Source organism: Meles meles, chromosome 18 (genome assembly GCF_922984935.1).
Source record: "Meles meles chromosome 18, mMelMel3.1 paternal haplotype, whole genome shotgun sequence".
Classification (NCBI taxonomy): Eukaryota; Metazoa; Chordata; class Mammalia; order Carnivora; family Mustelidae; genus Meles; species Meles meles.
Window position 1 is genome coordinate 50,671,957 of NC_060083.1, and position 20,082 is coordinate 50,692,038.

At 47.5% G+C, this 20,082-nt stretch overlaps 1 protein-coding gene across 2 annotated transcripts in view; it reads right to left on the bottom strand.

The window, feature by feature from the left end:
- The window catches only part of PITPNC1 (phosphatidylinositol transfer protein cytoplasmic 1), a 250,282-nt gene that overhangs the window by 92,414 nt on the left and 137,786 nt on the right, over nt 1-20,082 (bottom strand). For both annotated transcript variants that reach the window (XM_045984795.1, XM_045984797.1), the window contains exons 3-4: nt 16,231-16,319; nt 15,285-15,292 (exon numbers count right to left, since the gene is read on the bottom strand). In XM_045984795.1, coding sequence (XP_045840751.1) covers nt 15,285-15,292; nt 16,231-16,319 — 97 coding nt within the window. The remainder of the gene's footprint in view (nt 1-15,284; nt 15,293-16,230; nt 16,320-20,082) is intronic.

Here is a 20,082-nt window from a genome sequence, read left to right on the forward strand (position 1 = left end):
GGAAATTCCTTGATCTCTCTGAGCCTCAGTCTTCTCCTCCACAAAATGGACACGGTACCAACCGCATCACTGTGGGGTGAAGATGGAATGATCTAGCAAAGGGCCAGGCAGTGGCTGGTGGGACGGGTACCCGGCCCACTGCACCCCTGCCCGTGGAATCCCACGGGCTCTGTGGGCAGGAAAAGGCTGGGGTGGGGAGATCCTCCCTGCACACGTGCACGGTCACGCGGGGAGACTGTGGACTTGTGGGGGTGGTGGCAACAAGAGGACACCTGACGGCGGGTCCCTCCCAAGACATGGTGGCTAGGCCACAGAGCAGGTTTACACTCTCCTGGCCTCACTCTGCCACCTGCCCCGCTGTGCTGCTGGGGACATGTGGGATCGTCCTCTCTGTCTTCGTCCTTCCTAATGGCCTGAAGCAGCTCCTGCTTCTGTGCAGGGGCGGGGCTTGCTCCCCGGACCTCTTCTCTGCTTTCTTCGACCCCCTGCCAACCTCAGGCTGGGCAACCAGAACACGACCAGGATCCCTGTGGACTCCCTTCTTTCCTAGATGTAAAAGGCTTTATGCCTGCTCGTTCACTCAGCCTTCTTACAAAAACCAAGGCTCAGACAAGTTGAGAAATAGTATCCAAAAAAAAAAACCAACAAAAACCACCAGCATCTGAGAGCCCCAGGGGTCCCCTGAGATGACCCTGCTTCAGGCGGAAGACCGGGGCAGTGACTCTGGAGCAGGAAGATGAAGCAGGGAGAGAGGCAATAACGTGCCCGAATCCCCTGGAGCCCGGGGGGACCTCATGAGTCACGTCAGCCCCTCCCTGCTTGCCTTCCTCCCCTGGGCCCATTCAAGATCTGGAATCTTCTTTCTCATGAAAAATTCCCCCCCCCCCGCCCCCGCTTCTTGACTAGAAAAGCAGCTCGGCCAGGAGAATCGTCCCTGATACTCACTTTATTCCATGCAGGTTTGTTTTGCCCCCTAACTCCCTAAAAATAGTAGCAGGGTCACGGGGACACGAGAGACACGAGGCAAATCTCTCCTGTCATCTCCTCTTTGATTTTCTAGCTCAGATCCTCCAGAGCCAGGAAAGTCTCACGAGGGCCGCTAGCATCTGCTCCTGCTACAAGCAGCGTCTTCTGGCCCCAGCAGCCATGCACCAGCTTCCATCGGCCTCCACCGGCCATGGTGGCCATGACCATGACCGCGTACCTGGGAAACTCCCAGCACCCGAAGCCAAGTGCACAGGAAAGTGAGGGCTATCTGCGGAACACAGGAGTACGCGGGCTTGTGTCTCTGGGAAGTGATGGCAGACTCTGCCGCCGGGAAGGAGACCACCAGGAAAAACCAGTGGAGTACCTGGCCCGCTGCAACAGTCATTTCCAGACCTAGCACTCCGGGGCCGGTGTTGGGAAAGGGGAGCCGCCTGGGCAACCTGCACGGTGGGGCTGGATTTTCAATTCACTACAGACATGCTTTGGAAACATGAAAGAGCTATTTTTAGTCTGGTGATTGATTAAGGTTGCTATGGCAATAAGAAACACTTACGAGAAGAAAACTAGATGTAAGCAAGTCTTAAAGAGAAAGGGGCAAGCCCATGGGAATGTCATAGTTTCAGGGGAGGGGTATGCTGGAAGCCCGTTCTGCAGGCCCCGCATGTGCACGGGGAGAGGAGATGGAGGCCGTAGAGACCAGACCTGGGGAGTCCAGTCTGAGGCTCTCCGGGGACAGTGGGGGGCTGCACCTCCGAGGCGGGCAGCGGCCAGACTTCTGGAAGAAATGAGCACCGTTCACAACAAGGAACACCATTATGGTCATGCCATCTTCCCTCAGCTCCCGGAGCTTGATGAAAACCATGAGCTAAAAGCGTATTGATCCAGCCCTACATCAGTTTACAAAGTAAAGTAAAAATCCCCTTTGCTCCCTCACAGCAGATTTCTAAAACTTTCTGAATGATGCCTATTTGAGAGACAGCAAGAAAGAGCATGAGCAGGGGGAGAGGCAGGGGGAGAGGCAGAAGAAGAGGGAGAAGCAGGCTCCCCACAGAGCAGGCAGTCTGACGCAGGGCTCGATCCCAGGACCCTGGGATCATGACCTGAGCCAGAGGCAGATGCTTAACTGACTGAGCCACCCAGGTGCCCCTGTTTTTTTTTTCTTTTTAAAATAGATTTATTTAAATTGCATATTATTGACCATTTCAAGTCTACAGGTCAGTGGTTCTTAGTATAGTCATGGAGCTGTGTAACCATTAACACAATCTGATTTTAGAATATCTTCTTTACCCCCACGAAAAAGCCTCATACTGTGAGCAGTCACTCCCCATTCTTACCTCCCCATCCCCTAGGCCCTAAGCAACCACTAATCTAACTTTCTAGCTCTCTGATCTGTCTCCTCTGAACATTTCATATAAATGAAATCACATCATGTGTGGTATTTTTTGTCTGGATTCTCTGACTGAGTATCCTTTTCATGGCAGAGCAGTACTCCATCGCATGGACATACCATCTTAAACTTTATCCACTCATCAGCTGATGGACATTTGTTTCTACTTTCCGGCTGTTACTAAGAATGTGCCATGGACGTTCTTGCCAAGTTTTTGTAGAGACACACGTTTCCACTTCTGTGGGGTATATACCCCAGAGTAAGACTGCTAGGCCATACGGTAACTTTATGTTTAACCTTTTGAGGAAGAGCGAGGTGGTTTTCCAAACTGACAACAGCATTTCACATTCTCACCAGCGGGGTAGGCAGGGTCTAGGTTTTGCGCAGGTTTGTCAACACCCATCACGGAGCCCAAGGTGGGGCTTGAACCCACAACCCTACATCAAGACCTGGGCAGAGTTCAAGAGCTGGATGCTTAACTGACAGAGCCGCCCAGGTGTTTCTTAACCCAGGGAAGTTTTGGTGTTACTTTTGGGTGAACAATGATGATGCCAGGTAACCACAGGGAAGTCTTGGTATGTCTTTGGGTCAAAATGATGATGTTTCTTAACCCAGGGAAGTTTTGGTATTATCTTTGGGTCAAAATGATGTTGCAAGGTAACCACAGTCAACATTCCTCATGTCCAGTCTGAGACAGACATGACGTAACACTGAGATCATGATGTCAACAGTATGGCACCATTCCAAGTATTGGATAAACAGTGATTCTTTCTCAATTCTTAACCCTCACACAGCCCTAGGAGGAACGTACGATTATCACCCTCGTCTCACAGGTAAGACGTCATCGGCCCAAGTCACATCCCATTTATGTGATGGAGCTGAGATGCAGCCCAAGCTGTCTGACTTGGAAGTTCAAGCTCATGACCCTACGACTTGCTGCCTCTTGAGCGTTAGGAAATCACACGTGTGTTTCTAGTGGAGCTGAGGGCTCAGTCAGAGGTGATGGTGACAAAGGCTTAGGGTTTGCTTCTCGGTGTGTCCTGTGGCCACTGAGAGCAAAGCAAATATGGCTGTGTGCCCCTGCCAAATGACAGATGTGCCCCTGCCAAATGACAGATGTACCCTGCTTCAAACGAGCCTGAGGAAAAAAAAGAACCATTTACTCAAAAGACACACTGGGGAAATAATTATTCATTTAAGAAATTCACAGTGGTATTCCTTTAAATGCCAAAATATCCTAGTACCCTTCAAATACAATCATTTTCAAAAATTGATTTTAAATATGATGGCTTAAGTTAATTCCTGCTGTGAAGTGCATTCAAAATCCTGCTCAGGATTCAAGGAAGGGCATGAATTCTCAGGTGTAAAAAATATTACGAATGAAAAAATATTCATCACTGCACTGTTGGTCCTATGAAAGACACAGAAGCAACCCAAGTCTGCCAGTAGAGGGCTGGTTAAGGACATGGTGGAGACCTCCAAAGCCATTAAAAACCAAAGCATGGGGCACCTGGTTGACTCAGTCAGTGGAGCGCGTGACTCTTGATTTCTCGATTGTGAGTTTGAGGCCCACACTGGGTATAGAGATTACTAAAAATAAAATCTTAAAGGGGCGCCTGGGTGGCTCAGTTGGTTGAGCGTCGGGACTCTTGGTTTTGGCTCAGGTCATCATCTCAGGGTCATGAGATCAAGTCTCACATCAGGTTCCTCGCACAGTGGGGAGTCTGCTGAAGATTCTCTCTCCCCGTGTCCCCTACCCCAGCTTGGGGTCTCTCTCTCTCTCCAAATAAATAAATTAAAGCTTAAAAAATAATAATAAAATAAAATCTTTTTTTAAAAAAGCGAAGAGTAAAATAGGAGGATCCAGTTTTACAAAAAGGAAAGAAAAGCATGATAAAAAAAGCGCATCAGTACATGCGCAGAAAACACGGAGAAAGACACCAAAATATTCTCATGGAGGAAGAGCAGTAGAAATCATGAGGCCCTTTCATTTCCCATGATCTACATTTTTATAATGCTTGTATTTTATAATAAACATCTACTTTTTCAGTAAGCAGGGAAAAAAAATTCAAATCCAATAAAAAAGTAAATGAACACATCCGTGAGTTCCCCAAGTAACTGTATGGGATGTAATGGAAGTCACAGGCATTCTAAAAAATTCTCTTGAGTTCCCTTTAACAGAAAGGGGAGCATATTATAAAGAGCATGGTTGAGAAGATGGAGGAGGTGCAAGCGTGGGAAGTTTGGGAAATAGCTTTTTCAAGTGGTTCCTGTCTCACCCATCACACTTGTTCAGAGTTCCAGGATGAGGAAGGATCTGAGAGGGGATGTGGTTCTGTAGTTCAAACTGCTTTTTAAATGGCCCTGGAGGTCTTTCTATATTTCTATATTTCTATATTTTCTATAAATAAAGTGTTATATAGGGATATGATGGCTGGTGAGGCATATCCATGGAACCTCCCGGACTGAGACAAGCAACGTTTGAAAAAAACCAATGATTGACCTCAATAACTTAACATTTTATTCCTGGTTATTAGGCAGAATCCTTCCATGGCTGAGGACAAACTATCCAAGGAGGCTTGGAAACAAGAATGGTAAATGGAAGAGCTGAGAAGCTGGCTTGGGGTACATGAAGTGTTTATGGACTTTCAAAAGATCTTTTTCTTTTAGCTTTTATCTGGAACTCAGTGCATTCCCCTCTGGCCGTCTTGTTCTGTCTCTATGCACACGCGTCCTCTGCTATCAATGAACATTAAACCCGATATAGACTTGACCTTCTCTCTAATGGAATTCCCCTGAAGACATTGATTCTCTGGTACTATAGTCTATATTATCATATTAAATGTACTCCAAGGCCATACAGGGTATTTCAGCTTGAGCCAGGATCATTAATAAAAATGAACTTGCAAATGTTTCCAACTTTCACCAGCAGGAGACTTCCATCCAGAATGTTCCACAGGGCTAGTGCGATCAAGTCTAGGATTTGGGATTTACTATCTTTTTGGACTCTGGGGCTACAAACTGTGCTATTTGTAAAACAGTAGACTATGGGGGTGGGGGTCAACCTGTATGTAAAGGCAGTAAGGAGACACCTAGACTTAAAGTACACTCCAACTTCCTTTATTCTTCATCAGGACATTTCATCCTCCCAATCTGACAGACATTTATTGGCGGGGGGGGGGGGGGTTGGTGAGGGAGAAGCAGACTCCCCATCGGGTGAGGAGCTCAACACAGGCTTGGTGCTGGGACTCAGGGATCATGACCCGAGCCAAAGGGAGATGCTAAACCAACTGGGCTACCCAAGCGCCCCCACCCCAACACACACACACACCAATTTGAAGAAGGTGTATGTCGAGCTGTCCTTCCCAGCTACTCAGAATCTTAGTCATCATGCAGGGAAAGCTACATAGGAAGCAAGGGGAGATTTTAGGTTCCATTGGGTTCTTGGGTTCCAAGGTGGGGCAGGGGAGAAGGAGGAGAAGGTGGGGGGGTGCCAAACAAGAGGAGGAGGAGAAGAAGAGGAATAATAATAAAATAATAATAATTATTACATTATTATTTTAAAGCAAAGAGAAGGAGAAAGGGATTTCACGTAAATAACAGAAAGGAGGATGAATCAGAATGACTTCCCTGATATACGCTGCATAGGAAGAGAAAGGTGGCCCAAAAGAGCAGTGCGACCTGAAAGAGAAGTGGGGGAGGAGGAAAGGAAGGGAGCATGTGGCAGCGGAGGCTGGAGACAGCAGGAAAACATGTGCCTGCGTCCCAGCCCCCCCAAGGAAATGAATGTCAGCCTCTCCCAGGCTCCCCGGCAGCCTGCGCCCTACACTGAGGTTCTGTTCATTCATTAGTTCATTCATCGCTGGAGCCTCTTCCGTCCTCTGACAAGCTGAGTAACAGCGTCTCACAGGAGAAGCAAGGCCAGGAAGGAGAGGCAACAAAGACATGAATGAAAATATGTTTTCTCAATGGGGCATGGTTTGCGGCTGGTGCCTCTCTGAACACTGAGCAGGGAAACTAAATTCGGGCTCCTGCAATCTAAAGCTGGACCTTTCAAGGATAAATAAGCAGAGGGTGCCTGTGAATACTGATAGCCACGCACAATGAAGGCAGGGCAGGGATTTAAAGAGACAGGCAGAGTGCATCGAATGAAAAGGAATTACATGTAAATAACAGAGAGGGGAATGCATCAGAAGGACGCCCCAAATATACAGGCCGGCAAAGAACAGGGTAGGAAACTGTCAGATTACAAGCCTTCTCAGTTAAAAACTGCCAGCAGCACCCCTCTGAACCAAATTGGGCAAATTCCTTATCTAAAAATACATTTACTTTCTATTTTTAAAAAAAGATTGTATTTATGTCTTTGACAGAAAGAAAGGGAGAGGCAGCGAGACAGGGAATACAAGCAGGGGTATGGGAGAGGGAGAAGCAGGCTTCCCGCTGAGCCGGGACCCTGATGTGGGGCTTGATCCCAGAACCCTGGGATCATGACCTGAGCCCAAGGCTTAGATGCTAAACAACTGAGCCACCCAGGTTCCCCTAAAAATATATTTTTAAAAAAGCAAACCCACCCTTAAAGATAAGAGCAATGTTAAAATTCTGAGCTGGAAAGACTGTTACATCCTTGTAGCTAACACACAGTTCAGACCATCTCAGAGATGACAAGGTCAAACACATGGGGGCAATTTTGCATCCACTTTATTTCATCACTGAAATTTACTACTTCATTACACCCATAGTTATAGGCAATTTCTGGTATTTTTACGGAATGGAATCTGCCCCACAAAATCTGTCTGGCTGTATTATTCTTATCTCCCCAACATAAACTGAACACGATTTCAAAGGTATTAATGAACTGGAGAAGAGAAACCAATGTTCAGTGCCGTAAATGCTAAACAGAACACAAAGAGAGGAAGGTTCCATTAAACAAGTATTTTTTTTCCCCCTCTGATGGCTGCCCTCTATAAAGTCATTCAGAGTGGTGTTTAAAAAAAAAAATGCAGACAATTTCCAAATGCTAATGTTATGGTAGCGAAACCCATTCCATCTCCTGCCCTCTCCCCCCAAGATGGCTGAATTAATTCTCTCTGAAGTACAAAGAGCTTGGGAACAGCTAGAGGAAATGTAAGAAGGACACAGCAGACAGAGAACCCTGCTCCTTCCAGGCCTCTCGTTCCACAGGCACCTACAGACTGGGTTGCTGGGATGGGAAGACAAGTTCTAGTCTTGCACAAGAACTATGGCACATCTGTGAATAAGCTGCTTTGCAACTGGTCCTCCCAGCCGACCAATTCATTTCCTAACTGGAAACAAATCTGATGCATGATTTCACCGTCATCTCAGTAGATGGCTGCCTTTGCTGTGTGGTCTCACAGCGCTGACTTTGAAAAGACATTTACAGATTATTACTGTTGGGAGCCCTTCAAACCACTGGAATATAAGTAAGAGTAATCATTATGCAATGTATTAACCCACTGAAATTTTATAGCAAATGACATTTCCTGAAATAGAACTGACCCACTGACCTATTTTGTGGATGTATAATGGCTCTAACCCAGAGAGAAGCTTCTGGCATTCCCCTAAGTTTTAGAAGGCTGTCCTTGCAAAAGCCAGGGGCCCAAGGACAAGTAAGTGTGGGAAGTGTTGCAGCTCCCTTTTTGAATGTTCATGGTGTATGGCAAAATTGTAAAGGCTCTGAGAAGTCCTGCAATAACAAAAATCTGTGTAGCTCTGCATAACCCAGTGGTTCCTGTTTAACTGGCTAGGTACCACTTAATGGTAGGTATAAATGAATTTAGACTATCTCCATCTAAATTCACTTGACCCCTTAAGACTTTCTAAACTTGGCCATTCTGACTCTATTTATGATGCCAGCCTAAATGCCATGACCTCTGTCTCCACTGACTTCAACTATCTTTCTCTGGGAGAGCCTGTGGCCTGTGGCTAATTGCTGCCTTGCTCCTCTGGCCCATGGCTAATTGCTGCCTTGCTCCTCAGCACATCCCCAACAAGAAGACTGCTTCTTTGACCTGGTCCCTACCAGGTCCCAGTTCACATGGCCTCATTTCTAAAGGGCACTGCCCTGCCCACCACCTACCACCCACCGCAATTATGTTCTGCCCTGGATATTCAGGGCTGAATGGGATGCAGAGATAGAAGTCATTTCCTACCTAACTCCTATCCCTACCCCTGTCTCCAGGACTCCAAAGAAGGAATACTTAGCTTGCATAAGTAGTTGAGATGGCTCCATTCTCCTCTTTCTCATTTCTATCGAAACAAGACCGATCCTAGAGTTTGGATATGAGTGTATTTTCTCTGTACGTGCACCTTTTCCTTGTTACATAATTCAGTGGTTTCTACTAACCTTGGCTAGGACACAGCGGAAGGCGGGGAAGGGGATCTCAAGGAAGCTGGACAGGCACAGAGGTCAATGGTCTGCCCACACAGCACCCAGTCTTTCAATTATCGGGGACCTGATGAGGCCCCGATTTCAAGTGACATTCCTATCCAGAACCATCAGTTGCTTTCAGAAATATACCTCAATGTCCCTGTTGCCACTCCTGGGAAGATGACCCGAGTTCACCCCAGGTGGCTGATGAGACATTCTCAATAGTGAGCAGGCTTGGTTCTTTTCCCGGGCCGGGCTGAACCGACCCCGAACAACCCCATCTCTCACTGTGGCTCAGTACCATTCGACGTACTCAGGCAAGAGTCCTGTCCCTCTCCCCACTCTGTTACAATCGTCTTCTCTGCCTCTTTCCACAAAATAATTATACTGTCGGGGAACACGGGACAGCCCACGACCACCTCTGCTCCCTGGGCAACCGCAGCCCTTCTCACGAACACAAAGGTGCTTCCCCTTTGTCACTGTTCCTTCTGCGGATTCTTATTAAACGATATTTTGGTGGAGGGTTGGCGCTGTGAGTTCGAGCCCTACACTGGGTGTAGAGATGACTTAAAAAAAAAAAAAGTAAAAAAAAAAAAAAAAAAGATATTTTGGTGGAGTGGGATGGTCACGGCCCCCAAATATAATAGAGGAACCGTATATCTAGGTCACTGCCATCAACTTCTGATAGCTTATGTTTCTAAACTCTCACAAGTAAGAAAAAAAACTTTTTTCCCCTTTATCACTCCCAAGGCTGAGCTGATGCTCTTGAGCTGTGTCCCTAATCTGGTGTTGCCTTTTTTTAGCTCCCGAAAAACAAAATTAGTGACTCTGGAAGGCAGCCAGCCTCTTCGGGCACCTTCCTTTGTGACTTTACAAACAGAAGAACCGGCAGGTTTTGAAGAACTGGCGAGGTAGTCTGTCCTCTGGAAAACTGTCATCGTGTGATTCTTTGTTGACTGTGTAATTAAGATTCTTTTTTTTTCCTACAGCCAAGCTAAAGATATTTTTTCCACTTCCTGGGCAAATGGCATCTCCACATAATTCTAACCACACAGTCATACACAGTGATGAAAAAGCTTTTACGTTCTGGTAACTGTGATCATGTTAAAGCCCTCGATGACCGTAAATAGAAAGTTCTCTTGTCTGGGTTTTGTCACAAATGAGGGCGGCGTGAGTTCTCAGTAACAGGCTGGACAGTCACATTTAAGACCAAGGGGATCCTAGGAATAGACGAACATTGCTCTGGGCTAATCCTGTGACAAGAGACAGCTGTCTAGAGTCTTGGGAAGTCCTCTGCCTCCCTGGAGGGTAGGGAGGTCAGGGCGTGGTGATACCCCAGTGGACAGTCAGGCACTGGAGAAGTTTTGCTTTGGGCAAAACTTTGGGCACAGACAGGAAATACAGGCTTGAAATGACATCAAGAAGAGGTATTTAGGATTAAAGGATTGGGGGGAGACAGAGGGCAACGGAAAAGCATTTCAAACCGGGGGGGGGGGGGGGGATGAAGACAATTGAAAGCATCTTTCATAAATCCAGGGAGCCGACCCTGTAGTCAAAGAGAAGAGTGGGCTCTTTCTCCCAAGCTGTTGTGGGCAGAGAGCGTGAGAACTTGGCCGAGTCCAAGGCAAGGGGAGGGGGGCGGCTTCAGAGTGACCCCTGCAGGCCTGACAGAGTGCACCTGCAGCCTGAGAGACCAACCCAGACTCCCAGGCACTGCGAAGGCAGAAAGAAAAACTGCTCTATGTTTCGGATGGAAAATCAAAGTGAACTCGCCAGGAAGAATGTTGCTTCCCTATGGAGAATGAAACACACACCTTACGTGCTTGACATTCAAAGGCACCAGGACCTGACCTTGCAGGTCCAGGATCCACCCACAGCACTGGCCCACTGGGCCTGGAGAGAGCACGCTCTGGACTAACCTGTGTCCTCGCCCCATATACAGCCCTTGAAGTGCCCCCCCCCCCCCCGCCAACACACAATGGGATGGTCTTGGGAGGTGGGGCCTGGCGGGGTTGAGTGGGTTTAGATGCGGGCATGAGTGTGGAGCCCTCAGAATGGGATGAGTACCTTCAGGAGAAGACATCAGAGTCTCTCTTTCTCCTAGTTCTATAAGGACACAGAAAGAGGCGGGCTTTCTCCAGGAACCAAATCAGAGGATATCCTTGAACTTGGACTTCCCCACCTCCAGAGCTGTGAGAAGTCAATGTCTGTTGTTTAAGCCAACCCCCTGCATGGTCTTTTATGTTACAGCCCGAATTAAGACACAGCAGGTGTCTGCAGTTCTAACCCTCAGGTCCCGCTCAAATCCCACCTTCTCCAGGAACTCCTCGCTAGTTCTTCCAGGGAGAATTTCAATGTCTTCTCTCCAACACCCTGGGCTTCCGCTGCGGCACTTAGCACAGATCTTCCCGGAAATACAGACAGTTAGGAATTCATCTGCTCTCAGGGAATCTTCCCCAGCTCCGCCCTCTTCAGTCCACTTCACTCCCTGAGCCAAACCCATCTGAGGCAGGAAGCACTCGTGATGTCCTGACAGGTCATTTGATTCGCCTCAGTGTGAACACGGCACGTTCACGCCAGGACAAGTTCCCGGTTATACAACTCCCCCTCTTCCCTTCCCTTTGGCCCAGCAACGTGCCCCTGTTCTTAAACCCTGATTTTTGGGGCGCCTGGGTGGCTCAGTGGGTTAAAGCCTCTGCCTTCGGCTCAGGTCATGATCTCAGGGTCCTGGGATCGAGCCCCACATTGGGCTCTCTGCTCAGCAGGGGGCCTGCTTCCTCCCCTCTCCCTGCCTGCCTCTCTGCCTACTTGTGCTCTGTCTAATAAATAAATAAATAAAACCCTGATTGTTGTACTTGACTCTCTGAGACCAGTTCTGGCCCCCCCCTTGCTACTCCTCCTCCCCGAGGGCTGCCAGGAAAAAAACCAGAAGATGAATAATCTTTCAATAGAAGTACATTCTGTGCAATAGTTGGGAAATCCGAAAAACTATCTGCTATCAGTCCGAAAATTCAAGTTTAACAGGATGTTCAGTATTTTTACTTGCTAAAGCCGGCAACTTTATTACTCCCGAATCTCATCACCAAGTTACCTGTGAAAGACGGCTTTGTCCCAGTGTTTACGCGGACACCTTCCTGACGACTAGAAGCTCGGGGCCGCGGTCCAGGGACCAGGGCCCTTCCTGTCACATTGCAATTGCTTGTCTGGCTGGAGTGCCCAGGGCCATGCATTCTGCCCACTGCTATGGCTTTCTGCTGTCAGCACCACTCCGAGTCCATCCAGCTCTGTGGGCAGGTCTGGTGCCAGCCCGCCCTCTGGGCTGAAGGATGATGATGGCCTGTCCCATCTTGCCTCCAGAAAACCTCATGCCTCGCTGGCAGCCGCCACTGGAGTGTCTACCTATGTCCCACAAGGCTGGGGCTCCCCAAAGGGCAGGGGTTGTTACCCAGGATGCATCACACCGTCTGTGCTTAAGAAATGGCTTAAAAAAAAAAAAGGCTGTTAACCTAAAACTGGACGACGATGTTATAGGTTGGATTAGGTGTGTGCCCCTCCCCCCCAATTAGGTGTGTGTCCCTCCCCCATCTCCCCCGATGTCCAGATATACATTTTAGTCCTAACCCCAATTCCTCAGAATGTGATGTGATTTGGAACTAAGGTTGCTGCAGGTGGAATTATTTAAATTAAGATAAGGTCATACTGGAGTCGGGAGGGTCCTTAATTCAATAGGACTGATGCCCCCGTAAGAAGAGGGGATGCGGCAAGGAGGACACCATGTGAGGACAGACAGAGATTACAGTGATGCAGTGACTAGCCAACGAACACCCGGGGCCACCAGAAGCCTGGAAGAGACAAAGCATTCTGCCCCTACAGGCCCCACCAACGACAGACTCAGACTTCTAAGCTTCCAGAACCATGAGACCATGGGCTCCTGTCATCTTGCGGCACTCTGTTTCCTCAGCCCTAAAACACGACCCCGGGACTGCATTAGGGAGGACCTGACAAAACATAAAAACAGGAAGAATAAGGACCTAGAAGAGATCGAGGAATCCTTGGGAGTCCAACGGAAGGGGGTGAGCACGACACAATGCTACCATAGCTAACTTCCTTACGTTCTGTCCCAGCGTTTCTCGAACAGAAATAAAACAAAACGTCCCTTTGAAAGTCCCAAGTGGTGTGATTAGAACTCCAGGAGTCCTGTGGGGCAGAGGCTAGACAGAAGGAGAGGCCACGACCCCTGAGAAATCCCCCATCGCCTGCACAGAGATGGGCACAGGAGACCAAGCTCAAGGTAAGAGAGGCAGGCCAGAAAGCCTCCTGCAGGAGGGCGGCCTTGGGAGGGGCGTCCCGGTGGGGATGGCTCTGTCGGGAGCTAGGGTTTCCTTCTGTTTTCAGAACATCAGTACTGTAATACATATTCTTAAAAAAATGAACACAATGTCAAACATTTTTCAGACTTCATTTCTCTGTTAATCACCCCCACGGTCCATGGTACCGTCACTGGCTTATGGGGAATAAGTGCCACCCGTTTTTGGATCAAGTCAAGGTGACTTAATTCTGAGCCTCATCGGGCAAACAACTACCTCTGCATAGTTGTAGGGACGTGAATTATCTTGTCCTGTAACTACTGATTACATTTCAAATGAAAACTCCATGTCCAAGCTTTCGGAGAAGCAGGAACTGGGGATAACATCAGATATCAATCGAATCAAATCATATCCTAGACAATTAGTGCCATCCACTCTAATAACTGGAGCCCAGTCTGCGTTGAAGGACACCAAGATATATTCCCATTTATTTGCCCACAGAACTCCCAACGGAATGAGGGCAGCTTCCGGCATTGCGCAATAAACAATCACAATGAACACTGACTGAGCATTTACCACGCACCAAGGACTAGGCTAAGATTTCACGTAGATTACTTAATATAATCTTCACATCACCCTTATGAGATAGTTACTACACTTCCCCACTTACAGATGATGAAGTAGAGGTTTACAGGGAGGTAATCTGCGCAACTGTTAATGGAAGTGAGATTCAAAAGATACCAACGTGGGCAATTGCTAGAAGCCACAGAACTGGGGATAGTGTTGCCTGCCATGGATGGGCAACACGCCAGCAGTTGTGTACATCAGGGGTTATTCTGCCATAAAATTGCCTTTTTTTTTTTTCCAAAGTTATGGACATTGGGAAGGAAATGCTATATATAGTCCTCTCATTTTATAAAAGAAAAGACACTGTAATACTCACAAATGAGGGAGGTAATTTACTCTCCTTAAAGGAAACTTTAAGTGAAATAAATTTAGTTTCATGCACAACTTGGGATACTATTCCTATTTTCCTCATTTTGCAAAGGACAGGTGAGACCGTGGTCACGCACTAGCATGAGTTCAAAAACTGGCAACGGGTGTGGGGGGAGGTGTGGGGTGTGGGGGGAGGTGGTAACTTGCTTAAGAACTTTGGGCAGTAAGAGCCAGAGTCAGAGGACACTTAGTCCCATCTGACTCCAAAGCCAGTGACCCTTCTACTCTGTCTGTTGAGATGATCTCTCTTTGCCTCAGGCATTCCTTCTGCCATTCACGAACTCTTTATTGATGTTATGATATTGATGTTACCTACTAGGTGCAGGATGCCAGATTCATGCCAAGGACACAATGAATCACTTTCCTCCATTTTTCTCTCATCACCTCTCTTTCCTTTGGCTGGTCTGATTAAGACCAAAAACTCAACTCCCATTACAGCTCAGTTAACCATTGTCTTATTATGACAACTTGACCTGGTGGCTGTTGAGGAAAACGATCCACACGAAAATACTACAACGTAATGATACTCTAGGGTCCCTTTTTCTAGTGTTAAGTATTGACTCTAGAGGCCCTTAGGATAGGAAGAAATTAATTTTTTTTGAAATTAAATTATTTTTTATCACATCACCAAGACTTCCCAATCCAGAGCTCAGAGGAAAATAATCTCAATGAGGGGCATCTGACTGGCTCAGTCAATACAGCATGCAATGCTTGATCCTGGAGTTGTGAGTTCGAGCCCCACACTGGGTGTAGAGATTATTTAAATAAAAAAAATTTTTTTTTAAAGATCTGAATGAACATCTTTCTAGTCACAAGGTCCTCTGATAAACGATCAGGTCACAGCCTATAGGCCTAAGCTCTGCTTTCCATCAGTAGCTACTATCATCCCTTTAACAAAACCATGTTTCTGGAAACTGTTCTATTACAGTGAACCACCACAAGTAGAGCAGTCAAGCTATTTAAAAATACAAGCAAAAGTTAATTATGTAAAGTGACTATCAAGGCATTTTAAATTAACATTCATAGTCTTGAACAAATGAGAACATGCCAGTGAGTGCATTATATATAACTATGTTATGGCCTACATTTAAATATTTCTGATTCTGAGTTATTTCTCTATTTTTTTTTATTACATGGATAAAATGAGAAGTATCTGGGAAGTTCCAATTACTCCACTCATCTTACGCTGAATATTTTAAAATAATTAAATGAGACTTACTGTGTATTCTGGTCCCAGATGTTCATTTGGACAGGAGAGAAAAGAAAAAAGAGAGAAAATGATGATTTAGATCATGCTTATATGGAATATAAAACCGCAGAACTAACAAATACTGGTGAATTATGTTATAAATATGTGAAGGAAATATTCCAAAAAACTGAACTTTCATAAATATCTGTTCTTGAAATCCTTTCAGCAGATACTTCTGTGGTTGGGCAGATAAGGACTGTAGACAAGATTCAATTAGCCTATAGGTTTGTGGGGAATTAAAAACCAAAGAGTTGGCATTATAAAGGCAAAATTAAAGACTAATAATTCCAGTGGAGCATTGCATTAACCACAAAAGAAATCTTTTAAGTGGAAAAGCAGCTTTTATAACCAGTAAGAAGAGCTTGTTATGATGACATTCAAGTGCAATCTTAAATTTTCATGTCTGAGGGCAAGAACCAAACACCAAACCTTCCAGATTTAGGGCCCACCAATGAAGAGTTTATCATCATCCCATTACGTGTGAGAGGGAAGGTGAACTAAAAATTATCAGATTATCCTACTGCAAAGGAAGGAGTTCGGGGCAGAGCGGCCCCATAAAACATTTTACATAAATTATAAGTCAAGGTTGGGGGGGTAGGGGTGGGACTCTTGTGGGGGAGGGGCTGTAAAATCAAAATAAATAACTTGTTTCACATTATCACTAAGAGGAGTTTCACCTTCCTTCTTCATAAGCTATTTATCACAATCACTTTAAAAAGAAAGGTGGAATGGTTTATCTTAATTCCTACTTGCTAGGAAGAGCACTGACCTAAAAGGATGAAGGCAAAGGGTGATGGGCAGATACAACAGGTCTCTCCCAAATCCCTACTTGGATAATAAACCCTAAATCAGTGAAATCTGGCTACTACTAGGTCCTATCGCTACATGCGACATACAGGTTATAAAAAGGACTTACCTGTAATTGTGTAGGGATAATAGTTCCAAGCCTTTTCTGTAACATAAAAGATTTTGGGAACAACAGCTCTAGCCCAGCTAGGCAGTTTGCTAAGAGGAAAGAAAGAGAGAGAGAAGAAAAAAAAAAAAAAAGACCATTAGAAAAATTCTACCCAGAGCCTCACGGATCAACTGTTAAGAGAAAGCAGAGGCGCTCCTAGGTGCCTCTCTCTCCACAAGTCATCCCTTCCCGAAGCCCCTGGTCTTTGCCAGGGTTCACCATTCGCTGTGGATTATTCATATGCTCATAAAATGTGGAAACATTTTATGGTGACAACAGCTTGGTGGTTGGGGGAAGGGGTTTCCATAGGACTGTTAGCTTTTCCTCTTTGATTTGATTTCCAAGGACGTGAGATTTCAGCGCATGGCAGGTGCCCTGCTGGGAGGGTTTGGCCAGCCTGGCCTTGGTCTCCTAGGAGTCATATGGCAGAAGTGGTAGGACGGGATGTTTAAGCCCCAATACGGAGGGGGACAGAGGTAGAACCAGGCATCTGCTTAACCATCCACAAGAGTGAAGTGTTAAAAATGAACTAAAGCCACAGACAGTAAGAATTGTAGAGATGTGAAGAATAACAAAATTTAGCCCCTTGATGACTGCAACCTGTTGACTTGTGTCTCCCCCTCAAAGATCTATCCATGTCCTACCCCGCCCCCCACCACACCTGTGGAATTTACCCTTATTTGAGCAGCAGGACTGAGGATGTCATTAGGGACCTAAAGGGGGAATCCCCTTGGGTTTAGGGTGTAGGCCCTCACTCCAGGGACTGGTGTCCTCCCGGGAGAGAAAAGAGGGAGATCTGGAGACAGGGACACACAGAGGTGGTGGGGGAAGCCACGTGAAGACAGAGGCAGACACTGCTAAGGACCACCAAGGATGCCGCAGACTCCCCAAGCCCAGAGGGAGGGAGGGCAGGCAGGGCCGGCTCTCCCTCCGAGTCCCCGCCTACGGAGTCAACACTGCCAACACCTTGATTTCAGATTTCTGGCATCCAGGGCTGAGAGAGGACACACCTGTGTGGTCTTAAGCCACCACCCCTCCTCCACACTCTCCAATCCCCCGCCCACCCCCCCACCAGGCCTTCGGAGCATTTGCTGGGGCAGCTAAGCAGGAACCTGGGCAGCCAGTGGGAGAAAACCAATTCTTAAAACAAAGAAAACCCTCAGGGGTGCAGGTCTCCAGCCTTTTGTAAACCAAAGACTAATGAAATCTTGTTCTCTTTTGTTCTGTTTTCCTTCAGAGACAAACCCTACAGCGTACAGGCCCAGAGAATTCCCTAACACATTTAAATACATAGGATCATAGATTCTTTAAATATGCCTGTATGATTTTACAGCGCTATGCGCTATGCCTGGGGCAGGCTTTGTCTTTCTGGAGGCTACTAAGGTACTTCTTTCCTCTTCTAGTGCCTACAGCGGACTCTGGGCCTCGGAGGCCTAGCAGCGCTCCAGGCCTTCCGATGACGATGCAGGCTCGGCTCCTGGAGGCGGCGGGTCCACAATGAATCACATCACAGAGCACTTCTGAGTTCCCAGCCAAAAGCACTAGGAACCGGGGACATCGCGCTACTAGATCCCCAAATTCCCCAACCCCTCTTGCACAGGGAACTTCAATGAGAACCAGAGCCAGAAAAATACTGTGTATCTTGTACGTCTTCTCGGATTGTTTCTATTACTTCTGACAGTGTCCAGGACCTGCTTTTAAAAAGACAAATCTGTGCTTCCAACGGCTGGCCGGACCTAACCCAAAGCTCAGGGCCGTTTATCAGGGTTAAATCAAATGGGGACTCGAAGCTCCCGGGAAGCAGGGTGAGTGTCAGACGAGGCCACGGCTCGGGCTGGGCTGGGCAGCTGGAGCAGGGAGCGGGTTTATGACCCACAGCACAATCCTCGTGGCCCTAAGGCAGAACGTCTCACCCCTAGAAAATCACCTTGGCGGGAACTGCTCGTTTACCTGGTGCTCCCATGGCTCGAAAGGAAGGGGCTGCTTCCTGAAAGCGGTTTTTATCACTTTTACCTTTGATTTATTCTTTTGGTCGCTAGAGCTGGACAGCAACCAGGGTTGACATCTGGAGTGGGAAGGTGGCGTTGGGCTTGCGGGAAACGGGCATGAGCACATCTCCTGGGCTCCCTCCTTTCTGCCCCCCCCCCCACCCCAGCCCAGGGCGATGTTGGGCAGTGGGAAGTGTAGCAAGACGTGGCTTCTGCTCACAGGCAAGTGGGTCCCTTGTGCTGTTAGTGGACAGAACTGCAGCATCTCGCCCCAAAGAAAGCTCGGCATGCCTTAGCTTAGACTAAGTGTGATGTCTCCCTGCAGGCATCAGGACCCATCCCCCACGGCCCACACTGGGGGAGGGGTTCCACCTCCATTGTACCCCTCCCCAGATGTAGTAGGCTTCTCATGCACAGAACTCTGGGGGCCCAGGCCCCCTCCCTCAAGAAATCACACCCTCTATCACTTAAAAAGTCTCCCAGCAGAACCACAATCCTAGGCAACAAGCATTTTCTAGAAGGAGGATGAGAGACAGTGGCAATTTTGCATTCATGTTGAGACTTCATTCCTGCTTGTCCACGGCCAGGACCCCCCATCTCCAGAATCTTCTGTGTGGCTCATCCCCCAAGTCCTTGCAGGATATGCAGCACCATAATCAATTACCTTTTCCAAAGAGACGCCCTAAAAAACCCACACCATTCAGCCAAGATGGCTGATAACCATTTTATGTGACTCTTCTGGGGGTGTCCGGGAAGGGGACCCTCCCAGGATAAGCCATCCACCAGGCCAGGAGCAGGAGGCGTCGGCAACAAGTTCCAGGACAGGATTTAAGCCCATGAACAGACTTTCTCTCAGGCCCCACTCCGCCCAGAGCACACCATTATTCAAATCGTTTTTGTCTGAGGAAGTAAAATTTATTTTTCCCTGTGGCAACGATTTATCAGGGCTGCAAAGGAAAATGGAATTAAATGAGTCCCCACTGTTGCTGTCACTTTCATGATGTATAACTGTCACACAGCCCACAGTTCTGAGGAGAAGTCTGTCACTCAAACTCACTACCAGGTGTCAGACAAGAGTCTCTCTCCCAGAATGGCGGCTCGGTTTGCATCATGTCCTCTTGGTCCACCGCCCGGGACCAGACCTCCCGAAGGCCTTCGTCACCGCCGCTCAGGCTTTACAGACACCGAGGAAAAAGGCAGACAGAACGCCGAAGGCTACAGCATTGGAAAACATGCTGATGTAGAATGATACTGTTTCCCAAAAGCTTTTGTCAATACCCTCGGAGACAGAGGTTTTAAAACATCAGGTTTTTCACTTTTAAACTTCAGTACGATAGAGAACTGCCGGGTGGCCACCTCTGCCTCCGTGAGACTGTCCTACTTGCAGCACTGAAAGTCCCTCCATGTTAAAAAATTCCTCAGTCCTGGGCAAACCGGGATGCTGGTCAACCTAGAGCAGTGGTTCTCAACGGGGCAGAGGCTGAGTTCTGCCGCCCATGGCCCCCAGGAGAGGACACGGGAACAAGTCTAGAAATATTTTTGTCACACTATGAGGTCCTGGAAGGGAGGCAGGGACGCTGCTGGCATCCATTGGGTAGAGGCTGTTCAAGATCCTACAGTACTCAGGAAAGCCCCTACAGCAAAGAATTCTCTGGTTCCAAATACTAACCGTGCCAAGACTGGGAAACCTGGCCCTGGACGTAAGCGGATATAGTCACGGCAACCTACTCACGTATCCCCTAGGCCTCCCTCAATTACGACTGGCCTGGGTAAGGAGGCCCCATCAGGCAGAATCTGAACTGGTCTCAGGTTAAGAGTGTTTACT